Source organism: Podarcis filfolensis, assembly GCF_964270895.1.
Source record: "Podarcis filfolensis genome assembly, chromosome: 6".
Taxonomy (NCBI): Eukaryota; Metazoa; Chordata; class Lepidosauria; order Squamata; family Lacertidae; genus Podarcis; species Podarcis filfolensis.
The window spans coordinates 58,978,042-58,998,230 of NC_139609.1; the positions used below are offsets into that span (position 1 = coordinate 58,978,042).

The window sequence follows — 20,189 nt, forward strand, 5'->3', positions numbered from 1 at the left end:
TATTACTAGCTGAAATAAAATCTGGGTCATGGAAGTTCCTAAAAGACCTGCTCTCCACACACAAAAATGGGTGGGGTGGGGTGGAGAGAGAAGGGAAAAACATGATTCATGTGGTTTAATAAAACATACTTCTTTATTTACAAACACAAATGCTACCATCACAGCAGTACTTTATGAATAACTAGCAACCAATCACACTATCTGGCAGGTTTTGTACAAGCTACAGGAATATCAAAATAATTAAAGCAAGCCTGAAAGAAAACTAAGCGATGGACACTGAAGAAGAGAAACCTGCAAAAGCTGGTTGGAGTCCAGGACACCATATTATGCAGAGCAGTGATTGCTACCCAAGCAGCCTTCCCATCTTTGGATGGATTGGCAGGTTGAAAGTAGTAGGATTATACAGCGGAAGGCTGCACAGAACACCTGGTGGTTGGGGATGGCATAAGTTATATCATACAGTAAAATATATGGGACTTCAAATCAATATTTTGAAGTTAGTTTGCACGTTTTATCTCTGCGTTTCCCAATGCATCCCATGGGCCAATTGAACCTCCTGCAAGATGCTCATGTATATTCTGGAGATTGGGGAGGTGGGGGGAAAATAAATCTCCTGATTTAGGAGACTGATAAGACTTTGGATAAACAACTACAATGGCAAGAAATGAAAATGAAGGATGCAAGCTTTTCTAATGCAGGCCCAGCCAAAAACGGAAATCTCTGGATGGCTTAGGATAGCACACAAAGCAGAAACATAAATGAATTAAGCAGTATATTCCCATGTTTTGTGTGCAGATTCATCTAAACATTCCCAGGGAGATGCTCATTTGCCTGGCACATCCTCGAGTGGAGAGAAAACGAGCGTCTCTTGAGCTGTAGAAGTCCAGCATGGAAACATGCTGAGACGTGTGCCATTCATGCTTTGGCCCGACATCATCCCAACCCTCTTCTTTCTTTCTAGATATACGTCCACTGTGCCCTCCCTGGTTCTTGCAATCAGTATCCAATCAGTTATAAACCTCTTTGGAGTCATTTGGATTCCAAATGTCTGTTCCAAACCTGCAAAAGCAGGCAACTTGTAAGGTAAGTTGTCTTGCTGTATAAAGGGTACCTAAAAATCATGTCTACCAAGTCAATGCAAACCAGTGTGAATAATGCAGAGGAAATAATGGTGCAAAGAGTAGTTTGCTTAAACTAGCAACACTGCAATAGGAATGTGCTGGGATCCACAGCAGCATGATGGGTCTTCATGGAGACACAACAATCATCCTCTTGAGAACTGAATGATGCAACAGAAACTAAAAGACCTTAAACTTGGAGGCAAGCAGGTCTTCTAGTCCTGTGACAGACTTCATTGTACTTTGGGGAGCAAATGCAGACTAACCAGCAAAAAGCAGTTCCTTTCCATCAGGTTCTCTACAAATCTTCTTTCCTGAGAGTCAACAGTTTGTTCACTGTTAGCAGGAAGAGAGGATTGGGGGAAAGCATTTTCCTCTTCCATAATTTGCATTTTCTTCTTTTTTTACTGTCCCCTGTATCCATAGGTAGCCAGGTCACTTGTCCTGACCATAGTAGCTTAAAGTCAGTCCATTATCTGACTGAATAAGGAAAGGTGAGGAAGGTTGGGAAGTCTTCATAATAGCTCTGAAATACCACCACCTGCTAAAAGAAACACCAAACCAAAAATCAAATATTTTTGAATATTAAAAAACAACATTTTTAAAAGGACTCTCACAGATACCTGCAGCACCAGAAGCTGGATTGTACAAGACCACTCCCAAATGACGCAGAGAGGTTAAAGGGGAAGCTTTTGTCCAACATGTTATGATGCTTCATTTCTCTGCTTTTGATTAAAAGTCTTTAAAAAGGTTTTTTAAAAAGGGATGTCAGAACTGGGTAAGATCTTTGAGAAACTCAGTAATTCCCTGCCACTGGGATTTCTGCAAGCTTACCTGGTTTAAGTATAGGGAATAAGGAAGTTGTACAGACTTGTGTTGTAGCTAGTAAGCACACTTGCTGTCTGTGAACTCTGCATGGGAAAAGGGAAGGGATTATTGAGGATGTGGACAGCAGGCAGGCAGTTGAGGCAGGAGCTGTGCGATGATTACAGCTCGGTATCAATTTATTATCCGTGCTCTGTGCAAGGCAAGGAAGCAGCACAGTGTTCTGTCCTTTTCTGAGCTGAAATTTTCCAGAGACTAAAAAGCACAAGTTGAAATGTGCTTTTGAACAATGGAGTCTTGATATGGTTACTTACAAGTACATACCAAGAATAAAGCCATGTTTACAGTTATATCTTTTCCTGAATCAAGATAGTTGTATATAAATATGTTGCATGGCACTTGAGTCTAAGAAGGCTTTGAACCTCAATAGGAATAGAGCAGTAAGTCAGGGAGGTGCCTAACAGCTCAATCCCTCCTGGGAGTAAATGGCACTTCTGAGTGATTAAAATCATTAGGTTTGGGATGAGCCACGAGGAGGCATTTTGTGTCTCCTCCAAGATGGAGCCTGGAATTCAAAATGGAACCTCAAACACTAATGTCTGATATGCCTAGTGGCTTGGACTGCAAGGCTTTCCACACAAACCAACAGAATGAACTTAAATAAACCCTTTTAAATCCTAAAGCAGGAAAGTTCCATAAGGAACTTTTTCTGGCACATTTTACTTAATAATAAGGTGGGTGTCAGTGGATGAGGCATTCAGTATCAAGATTTTTATGTCTGTCTTGACTGAACACCAGCGAATGAAACAAATGACTGCCACTCTCCCAGCAATGGTCCAAAGGAGGAAGCATATTTTTGCCACAAAACTCAACCCCATGTAGGGATGCCACGACTCTATAATAAAGCAGCCACCTAGCAGTAAGGACTATGTTTGGATCATGTAGTATTAAAATAAGGGATCTCTTTCTCCCTTACAGTTTTTAAAATAGTATTTTCTTCAACCATTTTTTAAAAGAAAAACATACCTTCATTCAAATCTGGTGCAGCTGCTTAGAAATCAGAGAGAGATTTCAGAGGCCTGTGGGCTGCCAGTTTGCTACCTCTGCTTCAGAATATTACACTTAAGGAAAAGCATGTTACATGGGAGAAAAACCACCACTCAGTGGTAGATCACATGCTTTCCTTGCAAAAAGCCACGGGTTTAATCCATGGTTGGGCTGCAAAGGACTTCTGCTTAATATCCTGGACAGCCACTGCCAGTCAGCAAGTACAATGCTGAGCTAGGACTAAGGGTTTGATGCACTGTAAGGTAGCTTCCTATTTTCCCCCAGAAGGTTGTTGAAGACAAGACAAGCATTTTCCTAAGCATTTTTAATTAACAACCAAAAACAGGCCAGAGCTTGACTGTGAAAAGCAGAGCACCTGCTCTGCAGTTCATGCCTTGAGTGGGTCAACATTTCTGAATACAGGAGTTGTATCTGAGTCTAACAGAGGATACCCCAAAGCACCAATTTGACTGTAAGCCCACACCAGGAGGAAAGATGAAATACTGTTCTTCTGGACTAGGCATCCCGTTAACTTGGTTTCTTGCCTCCTCTCACAGGCAGGCATCTATTCCTGCATCAGCTTGCATGGTTCTGTAACACTCCCCAAATAAAGTCACAAAGACTTCATAGTTGCAAACTTCTAACCAAATCTAGAAAATTGTGTGTGGAGTTTTTTTTAAGGATTTGGCAGCTAACTCTGCTCTGTCCAAGTAATATGTTTGCATTGTCAAAAACATGAACAATGAATGGATGGTATCTGACTTCTTCAGAGAAGACTCATGGAAATCTATGGACTTAAGCTGGCAAATGTTAACTTGCCCATTCATTTTGATGGGCCTGTTTCAAGTATGATTTAGTCAGATACCCATACTTTTTAACATGGTGGCTCTCCTGCATATACCTACTATAGTTTAAGATTTCAGAAAATGTGTAGCATGGTGCCATTTGATCTCAATCTCATTTCTGCAAAACTTCAAGGGTACCTTTTGGCGGGGAGGGGATGTCTTACAAGAAGTTGTCCCACTGAGTACTTACTAAAACAGTTTTGTTGAGAAGCTACAGAACAAACATAAGTTAGCAGGAAAACAACAAAGCAAACAGATTTCTGCTTTGGAAAGCTGCCACATTTCGTTCATTGCATCACTTGTAAGCAATAACTCAATGAATTTATTAATACTACAAAAGCAACTTAACAGGAGCAGAGCAGGAAGGACAATGAGCAAGCTGGGTAACACAGGACCAGCAGTGAGGGAAAGAAAGGGTTAAAAAAATAGCTGTTCTGGAGATTATAAAAAAAAATCACAGCAATAGCTGCTGAACTTCAAGGACATACAAAATTTTGCACATACATATCACATCTGAATCCCTATTACGTGTAACAATTTTTATATAAGATATGATCAAAAGTCACTTCCTGTTCCTTGCAAAACCCACTTTCTCCTGCCTCCTTGAACTTTGTCAAACTGGGCAGAAAGCAGCTTTCCCAAATTTACACACAATTAGAGGAGTAAAATATGGGCATTGATCACCTGCATAGCACTGAAGTAACGGTATGTAGAACTCTCGCATTCAACTTACTGCCAGTATTATTGAACTTGCTTAGATAAAATACATAGAGCCAGTTTTAAAACTCTTGGTAGCAACCTTCCAACGAGCAAGCAACTGTCCAGAGCATGGATCCCTAATATGGACACGTCACTAAATTTTCATAGGCAATGAAACTCAACCACAGTCACCAGAAATGCTACTGTGGGATAGCTATTCCCTTTTCCCCTTTAATCTTTTCTTTTCTTTTTTTTTTTTTTTTTTTTTTTTTGCAGCATCAGATATTTCACAAGAGTGTCATGCAACAATATTTTAGCTCTGCATGCTCCCCATCATTTTTTATCTCTGCTTTGGACTCCAAAACAGCCTTCACGACTAGCAAATTTGGGTTGTGTGGCGCCAATGATGCGCACTCCAAGGAGGAGAACCCGCAAGTTAATGGCTTGATGCCATTTCTGTATGACACGTCTTAATTTTCTCAGCCTCCACATTATTTACTTGCCGTGCCTACAAGTTGTGGGTGCCTATCGTTATTTGCGGCAACGAGGGCAACTGTCCTCTTCCAAGAAGCAAAATTTTGTCTGTCCTTGAAAGCAGAGCAACTAAAACACTTAGCAAGCAAATGCCGTTTGGGGAGCTAAAGTGCTAAGGCTATGCCATGTCTGTACGAAGCAAGGTCACCAAGCAAGCAGACGCTCACGCTGGGTCCTTACCTGGCAAAGGCTGTCCCAGCTCCGCCTGCACTTTACCCTTCGCTGCTCCTTCCAGAGGTAAAGAACCTCTGTCCCCTTTGTAGAGTTTCGGTTTAAATGGAGAATCTTTCTCTTTACCTTTTGATCCTTTCGGCCTGCCTGCTTGCTTCTTCTTGGATTTACCATCTCCTTTCACACCCAGAAGCGGATGGACTTCTGCAAAGGAAGAGGCAGGTTTGGAACAGGAAGTACATCTTTTCAGTTTACAGTGCATTTACTTGCCCTGTGTACTTTGCAGACCTCTGAAGGCTCATGCCATACCACAAGAAAGGGGACTTACGGCATTTTTCTCTTTTTTTAGAAATAAGAAAGGGAGAGCAGCGGTTCTGAATCATTTTAGGACAGTAGGATGAGCCGGAAGTTAGAATTAAGTTGAGTTTGCCAGCAGTTTGTTGTATAGAACCGAAGAATAAACTGGTCTACTCAGGTTAAGACAGCACCTGGTCCAGGTGCTTTAGAGGAAATGTATAACACCACAGGTTACTAAACAAGTACCTGAGCTAATTGACCATAATTTCCATTCAGTGGTCACAGATAGGAGGAATGCCTCCCCACTGAGGAGTGTAGCCAGACAAAAAAAATCTAAGCACGTGAGGAAAGATTTAGTACTGTTAGCCCCAAGTGAGTAAGATAATGAGATATAAGAGGACAAGAAACATAGGGATCTTACTTGCTTAAATTAGGATTGCCATACGCCTGGATTTTCCTGGATATAGTGGCTGTTGGAAGCAGTGTCCAGGTGGAAATTGCGGAAATGTCCAGGAAGATCTGGACGCATGGCAAACCCATGTTGGAAGTCTAGATTTTGCTGAATTCCCTTAAAAATAGTTCAACAACTTCATTCTTTTTCAAGATTTTGCAAAGCTCAACAACTTAGGGCAAAACTCTAAGCAAACTCAACAACTTTTGTGTCCACTTCACTTTTTGAAATATGGCAACCCTAGCTTATCTAGCAGTTTAAGTGCCCTGTCAATTGTAATGGCACAAGCTGAGAAAGGACTTATTTACCACTCACAGCCATTTTCGCTAAGTTCTAATATAATCTGAAGTTATGAAGATATTGGACAGCAGCAATGATAGCAATTCTCCCTCACCATCATTGGGTACTCCCTGCAGTTCTATGTTGGTTGTTTTAGGTTTCTTCTTTGGTGGCTGAGGTCCATCAGACAAAGACTGCCTCTTCTTCTCAGAGCCTATTCCTTCATCAGGTAAGGCGGTCTGCACTGCATCTGGTGGAGGACCATAAGGGTTTTCCTCTGGGTCTTCCACTTCAGGAGCAATAGGCAAGTACAACAAAGCTTTGGAGTCTTCCAATTCTTCATCACTGCCAAGGAAATTGTATTTTTTCCCATTAAACACACAGAACTCATGCTACAGGATTGCAAAAACACACACAAGCACAATTTTGTTCAGAACAAGAGCTACACTGACCTCCAAAATTAGCCATTCAAACACACTCTACAGCAGGAATGGCTAACCCATGGCCCTTCAGATTTTGCTAACTATGACCCCCATTATCCCTGGCCATTGGCCGCACTAGATCCAGAACTTCTCCTACAGGTCATTTTGACTGGTGGGTGGGGCTGCTCACCTGTAAATCATATGGAGGTCAGGTGATTCAACTTCAAAGGTAGAATCTGAAATGTCCTCCACGTTCTTCCTTTGCAGCCTGGTTTGAATTCAAGCTGAGTTGTAAAGGAAGAACTGGGAGCACTTCTAAGCAGCTCTTCCTTTCCATATGCAATTGAGCCCTTTTTGAATTTGGCATCTTTTTCTGTCGCTGCAGGATGACAGAAAAAAGAGCCAAATTCAAGAAACACTGAACTCTACTAGAAGCTGTAAAGAAAGAACCAAGTTTAACTGTCGAGCGACATCAGGTGATGGTCAGGTGGCCATAATTTGAGCCAAACCACACAGCAGCCCAATGGGAAGGCCTGGGGAGCCTAAACAGGTTCATAGGGAGGCTCTGCCTTGCTCATGTGAAAAGATATGCATATTTACTCTGCACTCCTAACTGGCCTAGCCAGGGAGAGTCTTACTGAACACAGGGTGACTTTCTTCAGAGTAAGCCTGCACAGAACTGCACTGTTCATCTATTAAAACCCGTAACTAACTAAGATTTCTTTAATTAGTTGACAGTCCTAACGAACATATCTTTTTAGTGATCAGCAAATATTTATTGTGTGCAGTCTTTCAACACCCTCGCCGCCGCCACATTCACCTGCTACAAAAAGCAGCAATGGGATCTACGCTGGTGACGTCCACTTCCTCATCCTCCGCAGCATCAGCACCTGATAACCAAAGAAATTCTAAATCACAAGTTGGCAGCAACAGAGAGGTCTCATTGCCAAGTTTCATCTAAAGCCTAAATAAGCCTAAATAAGCACTATGTCACAAAATTAAACTCATGCTGTTCTGATGCGTAACTTCTTACAAAATAATTGGCAATGGAAAAAAATGGCAATGAGAAGTGAGCCTCTTTTCTTCTCCAGACTTTCTTAAAAAAATCCTGCTGTATACTTACCTTGTTTGGCACCACCACAAATCTGTGCTTTTATTGCCTTACATTCAACCTTGTTTCCCTAGCAACAGATATGACATTTCATTACTGAAGCTTGTTTGCCTAGGTACATTGTTAAAACATAAATCTTGTAAAGGTGAAAATAAGTGGAATGTGAGCCTTTGCACCGACTTCAGTAATCATGTCCCCTTTTTCCAAATACTAGGAAGTACCTGCTTAAATTCTGCAGGACTGTGGTTTGTGTCAGACCCGATTGCAGCTAAATCAGCTGTCAGTGAACAAGCCATTAAGCACCAGCGGTAGTTTTAAATGCCCACAGAACCTTGATCAGTAGGATAACAACTCTCTGAAGACATCAAACAGATGGCTACTAAAAGTCTGGAAGTAAAGAATCGGAACAAGGATTCTTGCTTGGCTGAAAAACGCAACAGATAACTAAGGAAGAACAGAAGACAAGAACCTTGGACTGCAAGAACCCACGAGTATAGGAAGTAAGGACTGAAGACAATATAAGAATCAGTAATGGAAGACACATCAGCACCACTGGAAAGGGAGCATAGATGCAAAGGCATTCTCTGGAAACAAAACTAAATGAAAGTTACCTAGTGAGTAGTTTGGGTACTGGAATAACTAACCTGGGATCCCAAAACAACACAGAATAAGGAGTAGTAGCAGCAAAAACTAGTAACAGTTTGCTAACGCTTATACTAGATGGGCCATGAAATAGGTCTTGATATGTGGCCTATAGATTCAAAGGCTCAGACTGTGTTAAATCAGAAGAACTGTTAAATTTGTATCTCACACCTTGAATACAAAATGTTCCTGAGGTGGACAAGATACAAAAAATACTAATACTGTATTGGCCTGAATACAAGCCACACCCGAATATAAGCCGCACCTTTAAAATTGGGGGGGAGGGGAAAGAAAAAAAGAAAAAATACCCGAATATAAGCTGCTCCCTTCCTTGCTGCTCCTGGCTGCATACTGGGGGGTGGGGGGAGCCATACTGCGTTGCCAGTGGCCTTTCCGCTTCATTGCTCTCTCCCTTTCCGGCTTTGGGTTAGAGGACGTGGGATTATGCGTGGGGCAGGTGCTGTTTTGCGACGCTCCTGGCGCTGTTTGCCCCATGCTCCTGGCTGCATACCGCAAGGTTGTGAATATAAGCCACATTTAAACTTTTCATGGTCGGAATTTGGGGGGGGAAGTGTGGCTTATATTACTGTATATCATCATACCCAGAAAGGGCATCACTGATTATTATGTTTTTTACTCTGCCATTCACACACAGGGGATGATGTTTCAGAGAATAATACTGAGGTGCTTTTTGTACCTCAGTATTATCTTGTACCATGATGTGCACCAAGAGGCGAAGATTGCTTGCAGCTCCAGTTCTGGGGGCAGAGGAATGGGGTAATCTGGGCTGATGCTACACAATAAGGATGCAAAGCTATACACAGTCCATATACTTTTACACTGGGCAATTTCAGTCAATGCATTCTTTACCTGTCTGCTCTGGCTCGCTCTTATCTTCATCTTCTATGTCAAACTCAGACTCTCGCTCTTCATATTCTACATTTTCATCCAGTTCCTTAAAATCAGGTGCAAAGGCACTCCAGTTTTCCTAAGCCACAAATCCAAAGAACATTTTACGCTTGTGCCCTGGTACAGCAGCTATATAATCACACCCGAGCTATGCACCAAAGTGCCACAAACCATGTGCGACATCATAGGACCAGTCCTTCTTTGAGATACAGAGTCACAAGGCCTACTAAACAAGAGGGCTAGTTACTTGTTTTACGTAACGTGAAATCAGGATCTCTTTCATCTCTTCCCATTTTTCTTCTCCCCTCAGTGAAAATCATTCTTGCAACCCTCTGGCTACAAACAGTTTTTTTTATCAGTTTTGAAATTATTTGATTCTCTCTGGTGAGTATTTTTAGAAAGATGTTGGTCCTGCAGTGTAAAAGCTTATGCAAATAATGGCAAAAAATAAAACCAGAATGACCAATGAAATAAGGGTCATCCAGGGAAATTAAAGTGTAGAAATGGAAGAAAATGCATCAGTACTACTTACCACTTGATTTTGAGCCCATATGGATACTACACCACTGGAAATAGAAGCGATGATAGGTCGGACAGGATGCCACTAGATTATACCAGAAAGAGGGAAGAAAAGTGGTACATTTTTTAAAATACAGTCTGGCCCATTGCTGTGACAAGATGAATCCTGTTAGGAGGAGACAATGCAGTACTTACTGCCACATCTAGCAACAGCTCTCCCCTTGTGCCATGGAGGATTTTCACTAAGTTCCCAATGCTCTTCTCCCAGATGTACAAAGCATGCTGACGTGCTGACCCTGCAACAATGTACTCCCCATCGCCAGAGAAACAGCATTTCTTCCAAGGCGTCCTGCAGAAAGAGCAATTAACAGGACCTTGTTCAAGTGCACACTAGGGAGAAGCAAGGGTTCAAAAGAATTGCAATTGTTAAAAGATGATTATGCATAGCTGGAAGTGGGCTTCTCTGAAACTGCAAATAGTAAATTCTGCAATGCAAGTTATACAAATCGGTCAAGTCAGGATACGTTCCCCCAAAATAACTTCTTTGATCTTAAGTCTCATGCAAACAAATCTAGAAGAAAATAAGAAAGCTTGAAAAACTATGTGAAGACTGCAGTTGCTTCACTTGCCTTGCTATTGGTTTGTTGCAGACTTTGGTGCTGTGTTCAGTCACTTTTATAAGCAACCAGAACTGATGTGAACTTATAGAAATATATAATAATAGGACAGTAGCTGGTGCAGAGGAGTGACTTAAAAACTGTGAGAAGGACTTCGCTGGCAACTAAGCAAGGAACTGTCAATGACTCCCATCATTCCATCTGGCTGCTTCAAAGGGAGCATCGAAATGAGCCCCCACCAGCCTAGCAAAAACCAGTTCTATCTTCATTAGCAGCCAAACAACCTAGCTGCATCAGAGGGAAAGGTGAGATAGCAAAACACCCCAAAATGCCACATGCCCACCCTGTTGCCCCCACCCTCAGACGACTGGCCATGACTATCTTAGTTTCCTCTTCCCAGACTATGAGTTTTCTGTTCTGCAGGGCATTTGAAGGCTTTAACTGTAGTGTGTCTTAGTGGTTTTAGATCTGCTAACCGATGCCTGTTTTAAGCTCCTGTGATCTGTGTTGCATTTTATTGTGTTGGCTTTTTGCATTTGGGTTTCATCCTGGGTTGGAAATTTAAGATTGACTGCAGGTTTTACAACATAATTGTTATGTTTTAAACCAACTTGTCTAGAAAACTTGTTTATGAAGTGTTTAACAACTAGAAGATATAATATCAATAATGAAGATTTAAAACTTTTAACTGCCTTGAGTGCACTGGCAGAAAGATGTTTTATAAATGTAGTAAAGGCAGCAATTAATCCAAACACTGCCCTGTCTATGAATCTCAGGCTTCTCTTTACGCTACATGATGCTATGTTAGAGATTGTATTTTGAATTTAAGTAAAAAAAATACAGCCTATTTTTTGGATTACAGAAGATTCATTCCACCCCCACGCACCCATATTCAAAAGGTAATTGTGGACAGAGCTGCACAATGTAGAAAGGGGATCCTGCTTTACTGCAGAAGAAAGGGCTCTGAGAGCTAAGAAGCAGGCAATCTGGACCTAGTTCCTTTGGAACAACAGCACTCAAGGTCTTTAGGGGGTAGAATGCTTGTTTTTCAAGCTCTGAGAAATGAAGTTATACCAGAGGACAAACTAGCAGTAGGGCCTTTGAATACTGAAAAGCACATGCCCTTGACTCAAGACAGTTAATTCCTACCTGTTCACCAAGTCCTGCAGCTTTTGCATTGGCTCTGGTTCTCCATCTCTACCACAAGTCAAGATTTCCCGACCATCATAGACTCTGATTATGCGATCAGCAGTATTTATTAGAAAGCAACTGTGGGAGGGGAAAGAGATACAAAATGCTGTAATGATACCATTCATTCCAAATATACTGCTGAGCCACTGTACTCCAGCAGGTTATATAAGAAATAGGATAAACCCATAGACCAGGATCCTAGTATTATTATTAATACTTTGTTGAATTTATTTGTTACACTTCCACCCAAGCCTCTAGGTGATATAAATAAGAGTTAATTAAAAGCATCCAATATAGGAATATCACTATAAAATAATTAAAACTAAATCACCAGTCAGACTGAAAAGTAATGAAACTCTTACCCCTACAAGCACTGGCAAGTTAATCGAGTACAAACTAAGACCAAAGGTACAACCAAATACCTCCTTTAGGCCTTCCCAAGGACAATGTTATTTGAACAGCAGCTCTCCATGTATGAAAGTGTGAACAGAGTCAAAGTCTTCAACTCACCTTCCTTTTCGAGCAAACTCTATAGATTTAATAGCTGTAGTATTGCTGGTTCCTGTAGTTACTCTGAAGGAAGCAACAAGGTCCTGAGTGTCTGTCTTTAAGACCAAGATCTAACAACGTAAGTAAAAATAAATCAGGTAACTTTTACTGTGACCTTTTCACCACATACACTTCTTGTTTAGAGTTCATAAGGAAAGGCAATAAAAGTCTGCACAGGCATCAAAGTGTGCTATTAAAAGTCAGTCCTGTCAGTGATTTATGAGACAACTAAGCAAGGAACCATGTCTTCCTCTCTCATCAATAAAAAGGAGAGGTTAGTGGCAAGTTCAACACCAGCAACACCATCAATTTAAGACAGTGAAATCCAATGGAGCAGGTATGGAATTAGAGTAGACAATCTCTGTGCAGCAACTGCATGCAATTCATTCTCTAAAATGGGATCTGTCCAAAAGAAAAAGTCCCATGACGACATTGTTCACTACATTAAATTCTGAAGGTTTCTTGGACACAGACGGGTGCGGGGTGGGAAATTTCAAAGCATTTGGGCTGTTTATTTAAATAGGAAATATTATGAAGTTACACAGAGTTAGTATCTGATTCGGTTCACAGCAGATATGTCAGAGTGCGTAAGCTGAATTCTTTATTAAAAAATATAAGCTTTCATTAGAAATGTAAAGAAGCCAGCAACTGCATACACTGCTAGAACTGTTAGGGAAGAATGTCAATAATGTAGATCAAGCAATGATGATGTACAAAAGGGTGCCAATGGGTGTGTATCGGTGTGTGTGGAATCTTCTCACATCCATCAATGGGTTGAATGTGGCATACACAAACTATAGTCAAGGCCCTATGGTGCAGTTGTCTGTGATCCTCACATGTTAACAACCTTTCATTTCTGAATAAGAGAATTTTTTCTGCATAGTCTATTTTAGATAATGTGTACCCAGCTGCTTCATCAAAGCTGAAATAAATTTTGCTTAGACTCATGATATTCCTGGAATATTCTGAGCTGAGAGAGAGAAACAGAGACAGAGACAGAGACAGACAGAGAGAGAGAGAGAGAGAGAGAGAGAGAGAGAGAGGAACCAAGACAGCAATAAAGGGAAGCACATTTCTTCTATTTACAACACTTCAAAGGCAAGTCATACAAATCAGACAACTGAACCCGCTACCCACCAAATATTAGTTCAGTGAGTTCTCACCTTCCCTTTAGCATTCCCCGTGTAGATATATTCCCCTCGCCGGTCAAAAGAAGCCACCACATTCAGATCAGAATCATCATCCACTGGTAGGACAACATGTTTTGAATCAGACAGTGTTAGCATGACAGGTGCAGACTTCATTGGACATACCAACACCCTGTTTCTAAACAAATAGAAACCAACAAGAAACAAAAAAAGAATTTCTCAAATTTTCTATTTTCTTACCTGGTGTCACTTTTAGAACAGGGGGAAAAGGGGTAGGCTAAAAGGAGGTTTCTAAGGATGCAGGAACTTTGTGTATGCCTGAAAGCAGAGGCTTCAGAGCTAGAGATCAGCGAGGACAAGAAAAAAGAGAGAACACAGAGATGAAGGAGGTGGGATCGAGGCAAGGAAAGCCCTCCAGGCAAAAGGCTTAGGGATGCAGACAAGACACTGCAGATAGAAAGCAGAAGCTTGGCAGAGCCCTTTCTTGCATGAGGTGTCTGCATCTTTTTCTTTAGAATTATGGTGGTTTTCCACATATGCAAATTAATGCAGATTTAATCTATTACTTGGCTACTATTCTTCAATCACATGGCAGTCATGCTTTAAAACAAGTAGCAGCATACTGAATTGGGCCATAAAGATGGCCACCCACTAGGATTAAGAGTCTCTGCATGTACAACTATCTGTGCAAAGACCCCCTCAATGCCAGATGTCAGGAGGTGGGCGTGGGAGGTGAGCAGTCAGTGGTCTCAGGCTGCACGGCAGGATCCCGGTAGCCCTCTTCACGGGTTGGCTATATGCATGGAGGGGCCACTTCTGAGGACTGCTATTGAACTATCACCAGCATATTGATGACTTCCAGGAACAAAGCTTCAGATAATCTCTCATAGTGGAGGAATTCAGCACCACGCTGGGATGATGATCAGCACAAGCATTTCTGATTGCCAGACATAAGGACCCCTCCTCTCCTCCCCCTGCACACTGTTATGGGGGTTCTCCCAACTGCTCCCCCCTGAATTGATTTGAGGGCTGTGTTGTAGGAGGTAGGACCCATGTTGCGCTAGTGGGACTTGTTGCACGGGCTCCCGCTAGAGCAGCCATTTTGATGAATATGGCCCACAGTAAAGAACTGTGTTGAATAAGGCAAATGATGGAATATAATCTTGATTAGAGTACGGTAGGCAAGAAACCATTCAGTTTTCAAAGACTGCTCTAGGGAAAGGTCTTTGTTAGTATTACTTACTGATCGCGGGGGTGGTACTGGACTTTCAGGATCGGAGAAGGGAAACGAAACCTCTGGTCACAATCACCAGTCAGAACATCCCACTGAGATACCATATTATCAGTTGACGCACTCACCAATTTGTGGCCATCTCGACTCCAACTGGAAGAGAAAGTTCAAGATCACAACTTTTGTTTTGTTGCTATCCCACATATATTATTTAAAATGGTCAGAGCTACTGGCTCATAATATGCTTTCAAATCAAAAGAGTGTTCTATCAAAGGAACATCCAAGTAAATGTATTTAAACTGGGGTGCCAGTATACAGAACTAATCAATTAGATTATTTGTTTTGGGGACTATTATTTTAACCACACTGAAGTGAATAGTGCTCTATACTGCAACTCAAGCTAAATTTACTCAGATACCAATGCATTTATAGCAGAGCAGAATGGAGATTGTAAAATTTCTCGAAACAAAGCATTTGTAATAAAAAATACTTTATGGCTTTTGCACTAAAAAGCCTACAAAACCCAGAAACACTTAATACAGCAAAACACTGAGGGGGTTTTTTCCTACTGTATGTTATTAAAAAATCCAACAATGAGGTCCTGAAGTATCCAATAAAAAGTAACAAGCAAAATATTTCTATAATGATGAAGTTCAAATTCAAAAAGTTATCTGTGCTGGAAAAGGGAAGTTATTTATTTATTTAAAGCTTATATTCCGCAGTTTCCCAGCAGGTGGATGCAAAGCAGCCAGGATCAAAAGAAAGGATAATTTAATGAGCTCAAAGGGATTTAGACTTGTTTTTCTTTGATAGCAGCATGCCATGTTGCAAGTTAAACTGATTTTGAAACTGAAGTGTGTTTCAAAAGTATCTGTGATACAGAGCTCATCAATTCAAAGAAAAGATCAAAAGATCCACTGGGCGAGCATAAGCCCCTTGCAAGAATCTAAGAGGCAATCAGATTCTCAAGTCTATAGCTGTGATCCAAAGATACTGAATGCATGTGGGGAGGGGGGCATGAATCATCTGTGTAGCTGGATCTTTCGTTGATTTTTTTCCCTGCAGCAGCTTTCACTATCAAAGAGATGACTTTAAAAACCAACTTTCCTTTTTAGCTCTTGGAGTGTAAACTTCATGCAGAGTTCAAGCTGTGTAAGTTTCAACTTGTGAAAATGATATACTGAAAACATGACATGCACACTGTGTTTTTTTACTTAAGCTGAGAGTATGCTATCAATCAAACATATTTAACTCATATCGAGATAAATTTCTTACCATAAAGAACAGACCGGGTGGATATGAGCACTTATGATTTTTGCTATGCCTCTTGTCAAGAAGTCCCAAATGACAATCCGACCATCATTACAACCTACTGCTAAAAGTGTGCCCCACCTGTTAAAAGTACAAGTAAGGGCCATACTAATGCAGTCCAGTGTGCCATCAGCTTCCTGAAAACAATGAAAGGTATAAAAATCAATGTCAACCAATTTCACTTCAAAGCTATATAGCCAGTACGCTTCACACCTTTGAAATGTCTCAGGCAAAGTAAGGCCACTGCTATTTGAGACTGACCTAGACACTGAAGGGAAAGTATGCACAAGATTAAAAATCAGAAGTTGAAGGGATGCTGGTTTTCAGATAGACATGTTTTCCTGATGCACTTTAATATACACCAAGTATCCACATTGCAGTTCAGCAAACATCTGCTTCCCGTCTTCAAACATAATAAAACCAAGTCACAAGCCAAAGAACATTAGAATAGAATGTGTCAACTTTGAGTGAGGGAGACATTTACCTCTGGATAGTTCTGTCCAAATGATTCTGAAATAAAACAGAAGTATAAAGCATGAAATAAGTTATACAGTACCACATTTTTTGTGTTATACAATACTTCATTTTTTTAAAAAAATGAAAGTATGCTGTTTATAATGAGAAATTTGATCCCAAATGTCAGGCATCGGCCCTTAACTCTCATCAGCTCCAGCCAGCACACCAAATGATCTAGGATGAGAACAGTTATATAGTCCAGTAACATCAGGAGGGCCACAGGTTCCCCACCATGGTTATAAATCAGTGGTGAGTGCTAAGTGGGCCCATAGTTCAAAATCCGGAGGTAGTTCTAGCAACAAAGCACAGACAACTAAAATATTCTTAACTTGGCAAGGTGGGTGCAAATCAGCTATCTAGGCAACAATAAAATAAGACTATAGAGCAGAATGTAAGTGCATGACATTTGATGTAAACATGCAGATGCCAAGCATTACAAAATTATCACAACTCTCTGTAAGAATAACCTCAGTATTACCTTGATGTAATAACCTTCAGAAAGAAAGGGCTCTGCTTCTAATCCTACTTATATGGGAAGTGAGGCAGATAGAAGAAAAATATGTAAAGCCATGCTTATAGGTGCTTTTAATCTGGTGCTCACATTGTTTTTAGGCTACTTGTGTTAACCTATATTTTATGGTGCTTTATAATTACTGTTATTTTATTGCATTAATTATGAGCCATCTAAATGTGTTGAAAATGAATGGAAGATAATAAATTTAATAAAATTATTTTTTTAAAAAAACCACCCCAAGACTGAGGGTCAAACTACATACGTTAAAATGCATCTTTGCACTTTGCAGAATTCTTAAAATGCAAATAACATCAACTGAGGGTGGGCTTACCATTCGTGGGATGCAAACGGGGGATTTCTTCCCAATGTAGATACTGGTTTTAGAGGCGGGATTATCCTCAGGGCAATAAAAGGTGGGGAAAGGGTTAAAATTCCTCTCCACGGCTGACCTCATGCCCCACCAGCTGATGCTATTTGCATTTTCAAAACTTTCTTAAATACAAAAATGCTTTAATGCCACATCCACTTTGACTCTCTGTTTTTCTCCTATTCAGGGGCTGGTCAGCTAGGACAGGTGTGGGGAACCTTTGATCCCACCGCATGTTTTGAACTACAATTCCCATAATCCCCAATAAGTATGGCCAATAGGCAGAGATGGTGAGCCCAAAAGGCTTCCCAGACCTGAACTAGCACTTAATGCAATGATTCCCCACTTTTTCAAGTAGTCTGCTTTTTCTGGTTTTGTCTTCCCATGTAGCACGTGTCATGGACCACTTGCATAAATATCAAGAGGCATTTGCCCTGCAAATACCTTTCCAAAATGCCAATGGTTTCTGCTTAAGATACAATAATTTTGCAAATTCATCCTTTGTATGTGTATGTGGGCACTTTGCATGTGGATTCTCTTTCCTTTGGAGCAGGCAGTAGCATCAGGCGTCAGTTTGATCCTTCCCAGGTCTTAAATCAAAAGCTAAAGAACCTAAATTATTCCCCTTCCCTACTGAGAATACACCAACTGAAAACAGGTTTAGAAATCAGTGAGACTGGATAGGATTGGGCTGTAAATATGTCTAGGAAAAGCTTTGATCAAATTCTGAGAAACCTTTGAGCAGGATGGCAAACGGGTTAAAGTGAACCAGATCTTCCAGGGAGAATGTGGGGTATCACAATGTTTCAGCACACTGAATGGGCAACGCTTATCTCGCACGTTAAAAATGTGTGATCCCTAGGGTGTACCCTTGACGCATAACCAAACGCTGGGCAGCACAAACACAGAAATGGTGCGGTGCTACACATGCTTGCTTCGAAGTAACAGCCACTATGTTCAGTGGGGCTGACTCACGGCTGTGTGAACAAATACTGCAGCCTGAAGAAACTTCTTTGGTCCCAAGACACTAGAAACCGAGTGGTCAAAACTGGCATGGCTGCCATGGCAACGGGACTGTCAGCTTGTTAGCAACAGGGCAGGCAGGAGGAAAGAAACCTGCCATGGGAAATCAAGCACCGCCATGACTTCAGGGAAGCAGTTTCTGCCAGTGGAGGAGGAGGAGGAAGAGGAAGAGAGGAAGAGGTGAGCAGCGAAGGTGGGCGACCACGAATTTACATGCCATTAAACCAGCCCCCAGGGCTGCATCCCCTGACTTTTTAGCTGATGACGAACTTAAAAGAGGTGTCAGTCAACCGACTCTGCCAAGAATTATGAAGCCGCGTTTTGTGCAAGCGGCGTGAGGAGGGGGACCTTCTCCCAGGAGCCGCCCCAGCCCAAGCGCTTCTCCGGCCCCTGGTCCGAGTCGGGTGCCCCGGCACTTCGCTGCCTTCCAAGTCCCAGGCGCTCCGGCCCCCTCGCGCAGCGCAGCCGCCCGCCCCGGCCCCCTCCCGCCCCACCAAAGGGAAGGACCGAGGAGGTCTCGACACGACCATTTAAAAAGCCACGCACCCAGCAGTTCCAGATTCATCTTGGCCACTTTCTCGCTCCGTCCGATCCCGCTCCGGAACCAAGGACCCCGGGGTCCTCGCGCACACCCAGCCAAGGGGCCCGGCTTAAGGCTCAGCCTGACACAACCGCAGCCCACTCGTTTCGCAGGGCTCCGGTCCGGCTTCCGAGTCACGCCGAACTCCGGGCCTCGACGCTCGCCTTCATCGCTTCGGGACGGCGGCGAACAGCGTCTCGGGGCAAAGGGTTTGAGTGGCGTCAGGAGCAGGCAGTCGCCAGGGCAGCTACGAATCCTAGTCCGTCGAATAAAGAACACCGGCTCGAAACGAAGCAGCGTGCGCGAAGAGTTCCGGGAGGCGGGCGGCAGCGGAGGAGGAAACGGGGCTGGCGTAACGCATGTTATTCTAGGGCAGGTATGGGAACCTGCGTGCCTCCATATGTTGTTGAAATCCGGCTGCAACCAGGTTATCCTGGCTGAGGCTGATGGGAGTTGTAATCCAACAAGATCTGGAGAGCACCCGGTTCACCTTCCTGGCCTGAAAGGGAAATCGAGAGGCATGTTGTGATAGCCGCAGGGCTTGTGGGGGGGGGGGAAGCATCTACTGAGCCGCCTTTTCTCTCCAAATTACAAATATCCATAGCTGTCAACTTTTCCCTTTTCTTGCTAGGAATCGTATTCGGAATAAGGGAATTTCCCTTAAAAAGGGGGAAAATTGACAGCTATGCAAATATCTGGAGAGAAAGAACTGAGATACTAAAAGCAAAGCAGGGTAGCTATGCTTGGGAAATGGCTTCTCAATCAGTGTTGCTAAATGTTGTATGTAAAGGTATTAGAAGCAGCAGCAGCTGTAACGTGTTTCGACATGATTTCATGCGGGTAGTTTTTAGACTTCCCTTCGAAGCAAATCCCAAATTTTCTTGTACCTATTTCTGATAAACCACTGCCCTTATGTCACATAACCTTACCACATAGTCTGGAATTGTCGTTTTTAGGTTTCAGCACCAGAAACACAACCCTTCTGTCTCTAGCACTTAAATCTGTTGGGACATTTACTAAATATTTACTAACTTACATTGTTTCAGAAGCAGGTTCAAGATAGGTGGTTGCAGAGTAAATGAACACACCACGATGCAGCAAGCAGAAAGCATCTTTAGCTTTTCTTAAGTGGGTGGTGGCGATAACAGTGCTTCTACTTGGGAGGGATATGAGTGGTACAAATACACAACTATTTCAGTTTTATGGACGGTGCACTTCAAAAAAAGTTATATGTTTATATATACAAATAAAGTGACTGTAAGTGTCTTAAGTT

The 20,189-nt window shown here is 42.1% G+C and overlaps 1 protein-coding gene across 5 annotated transcripts; it reads right to left on the reverse strand.

Moving 5' to 3' along the window:
• Positions 1–114: 114 nt before the first annotated feature.
• Positions 115–19,188, reverse strand: RBBP5 (RB binding protein 5, histone lysine methyltransferase complex subunit). 5 transcript variants are annotated; one of them, XM_083617135.1, is made up of 15 exons: positions 18,883–19,177; positions 16,401–16,426; positions 15,881–16,053; positions 14,618–14,758; positions 13,390–13,552; positions 12,188–12,297; positions 11,636–11,755; positions 10,065–10,218; positions 9,883–9,954; positions 9,312–9,429; positions 7,509–7,578; positions 6,382–6,611; positions 5,366–5,443; positions 1,953–2,029; positions 115–1,662 (listed from the first exon to the last, which is right to left on the reverse strand). In XM_083617135.1, exons 1-14 carry the CDS (start codon positions 18,899–18,901, stop codon positions 2,001–2,003), a joined length of 1,503 nt encoding a protein of 500 aa, XP_083473261.1. In that variant the 5' UTR covers positions 18,902–19,177; the 3' UTR covers positions 115–1,662; positions 1,953–2,000. The 5 variants fall into 5 exon arrangements, with proteins under 5 accessions (XP_083473261.1, XP_083473258.1, XP_083473262.1 ...); XM_083617132.1 differs by lacking the exon at positions 1,953–2,029 and having other exon boundaries at positions 5,249–5,443; positions 18,883–19,188; XM_083617136.1 differs by lacking the exon at positions 1,953–2,029 and having other exon boundaries at positions 115–1,659.
• Between the last annotated feature and the right edge of the window lie 1,001 nt (positions 19,189–20,189).

Coding starts and splice junctions, on each gene's coding strand:
- RBBP5 (XM_083617132.1), bottom strand. Junction 9,955..10,064: donor AGCTGTTGCTAGATGTGGCA/GTAAGTACTGCA, acceptor GGTATAATCTAG/TGGCATCCTGTCCGACCTAT. Junction 1,663..5,248: donor GCTGGGACAGCCTTTGCCAG/GTAAGGACCCAG, acceptor TGTTTCTTTTAG/CAGGTGGTGGTATTTCAGAG.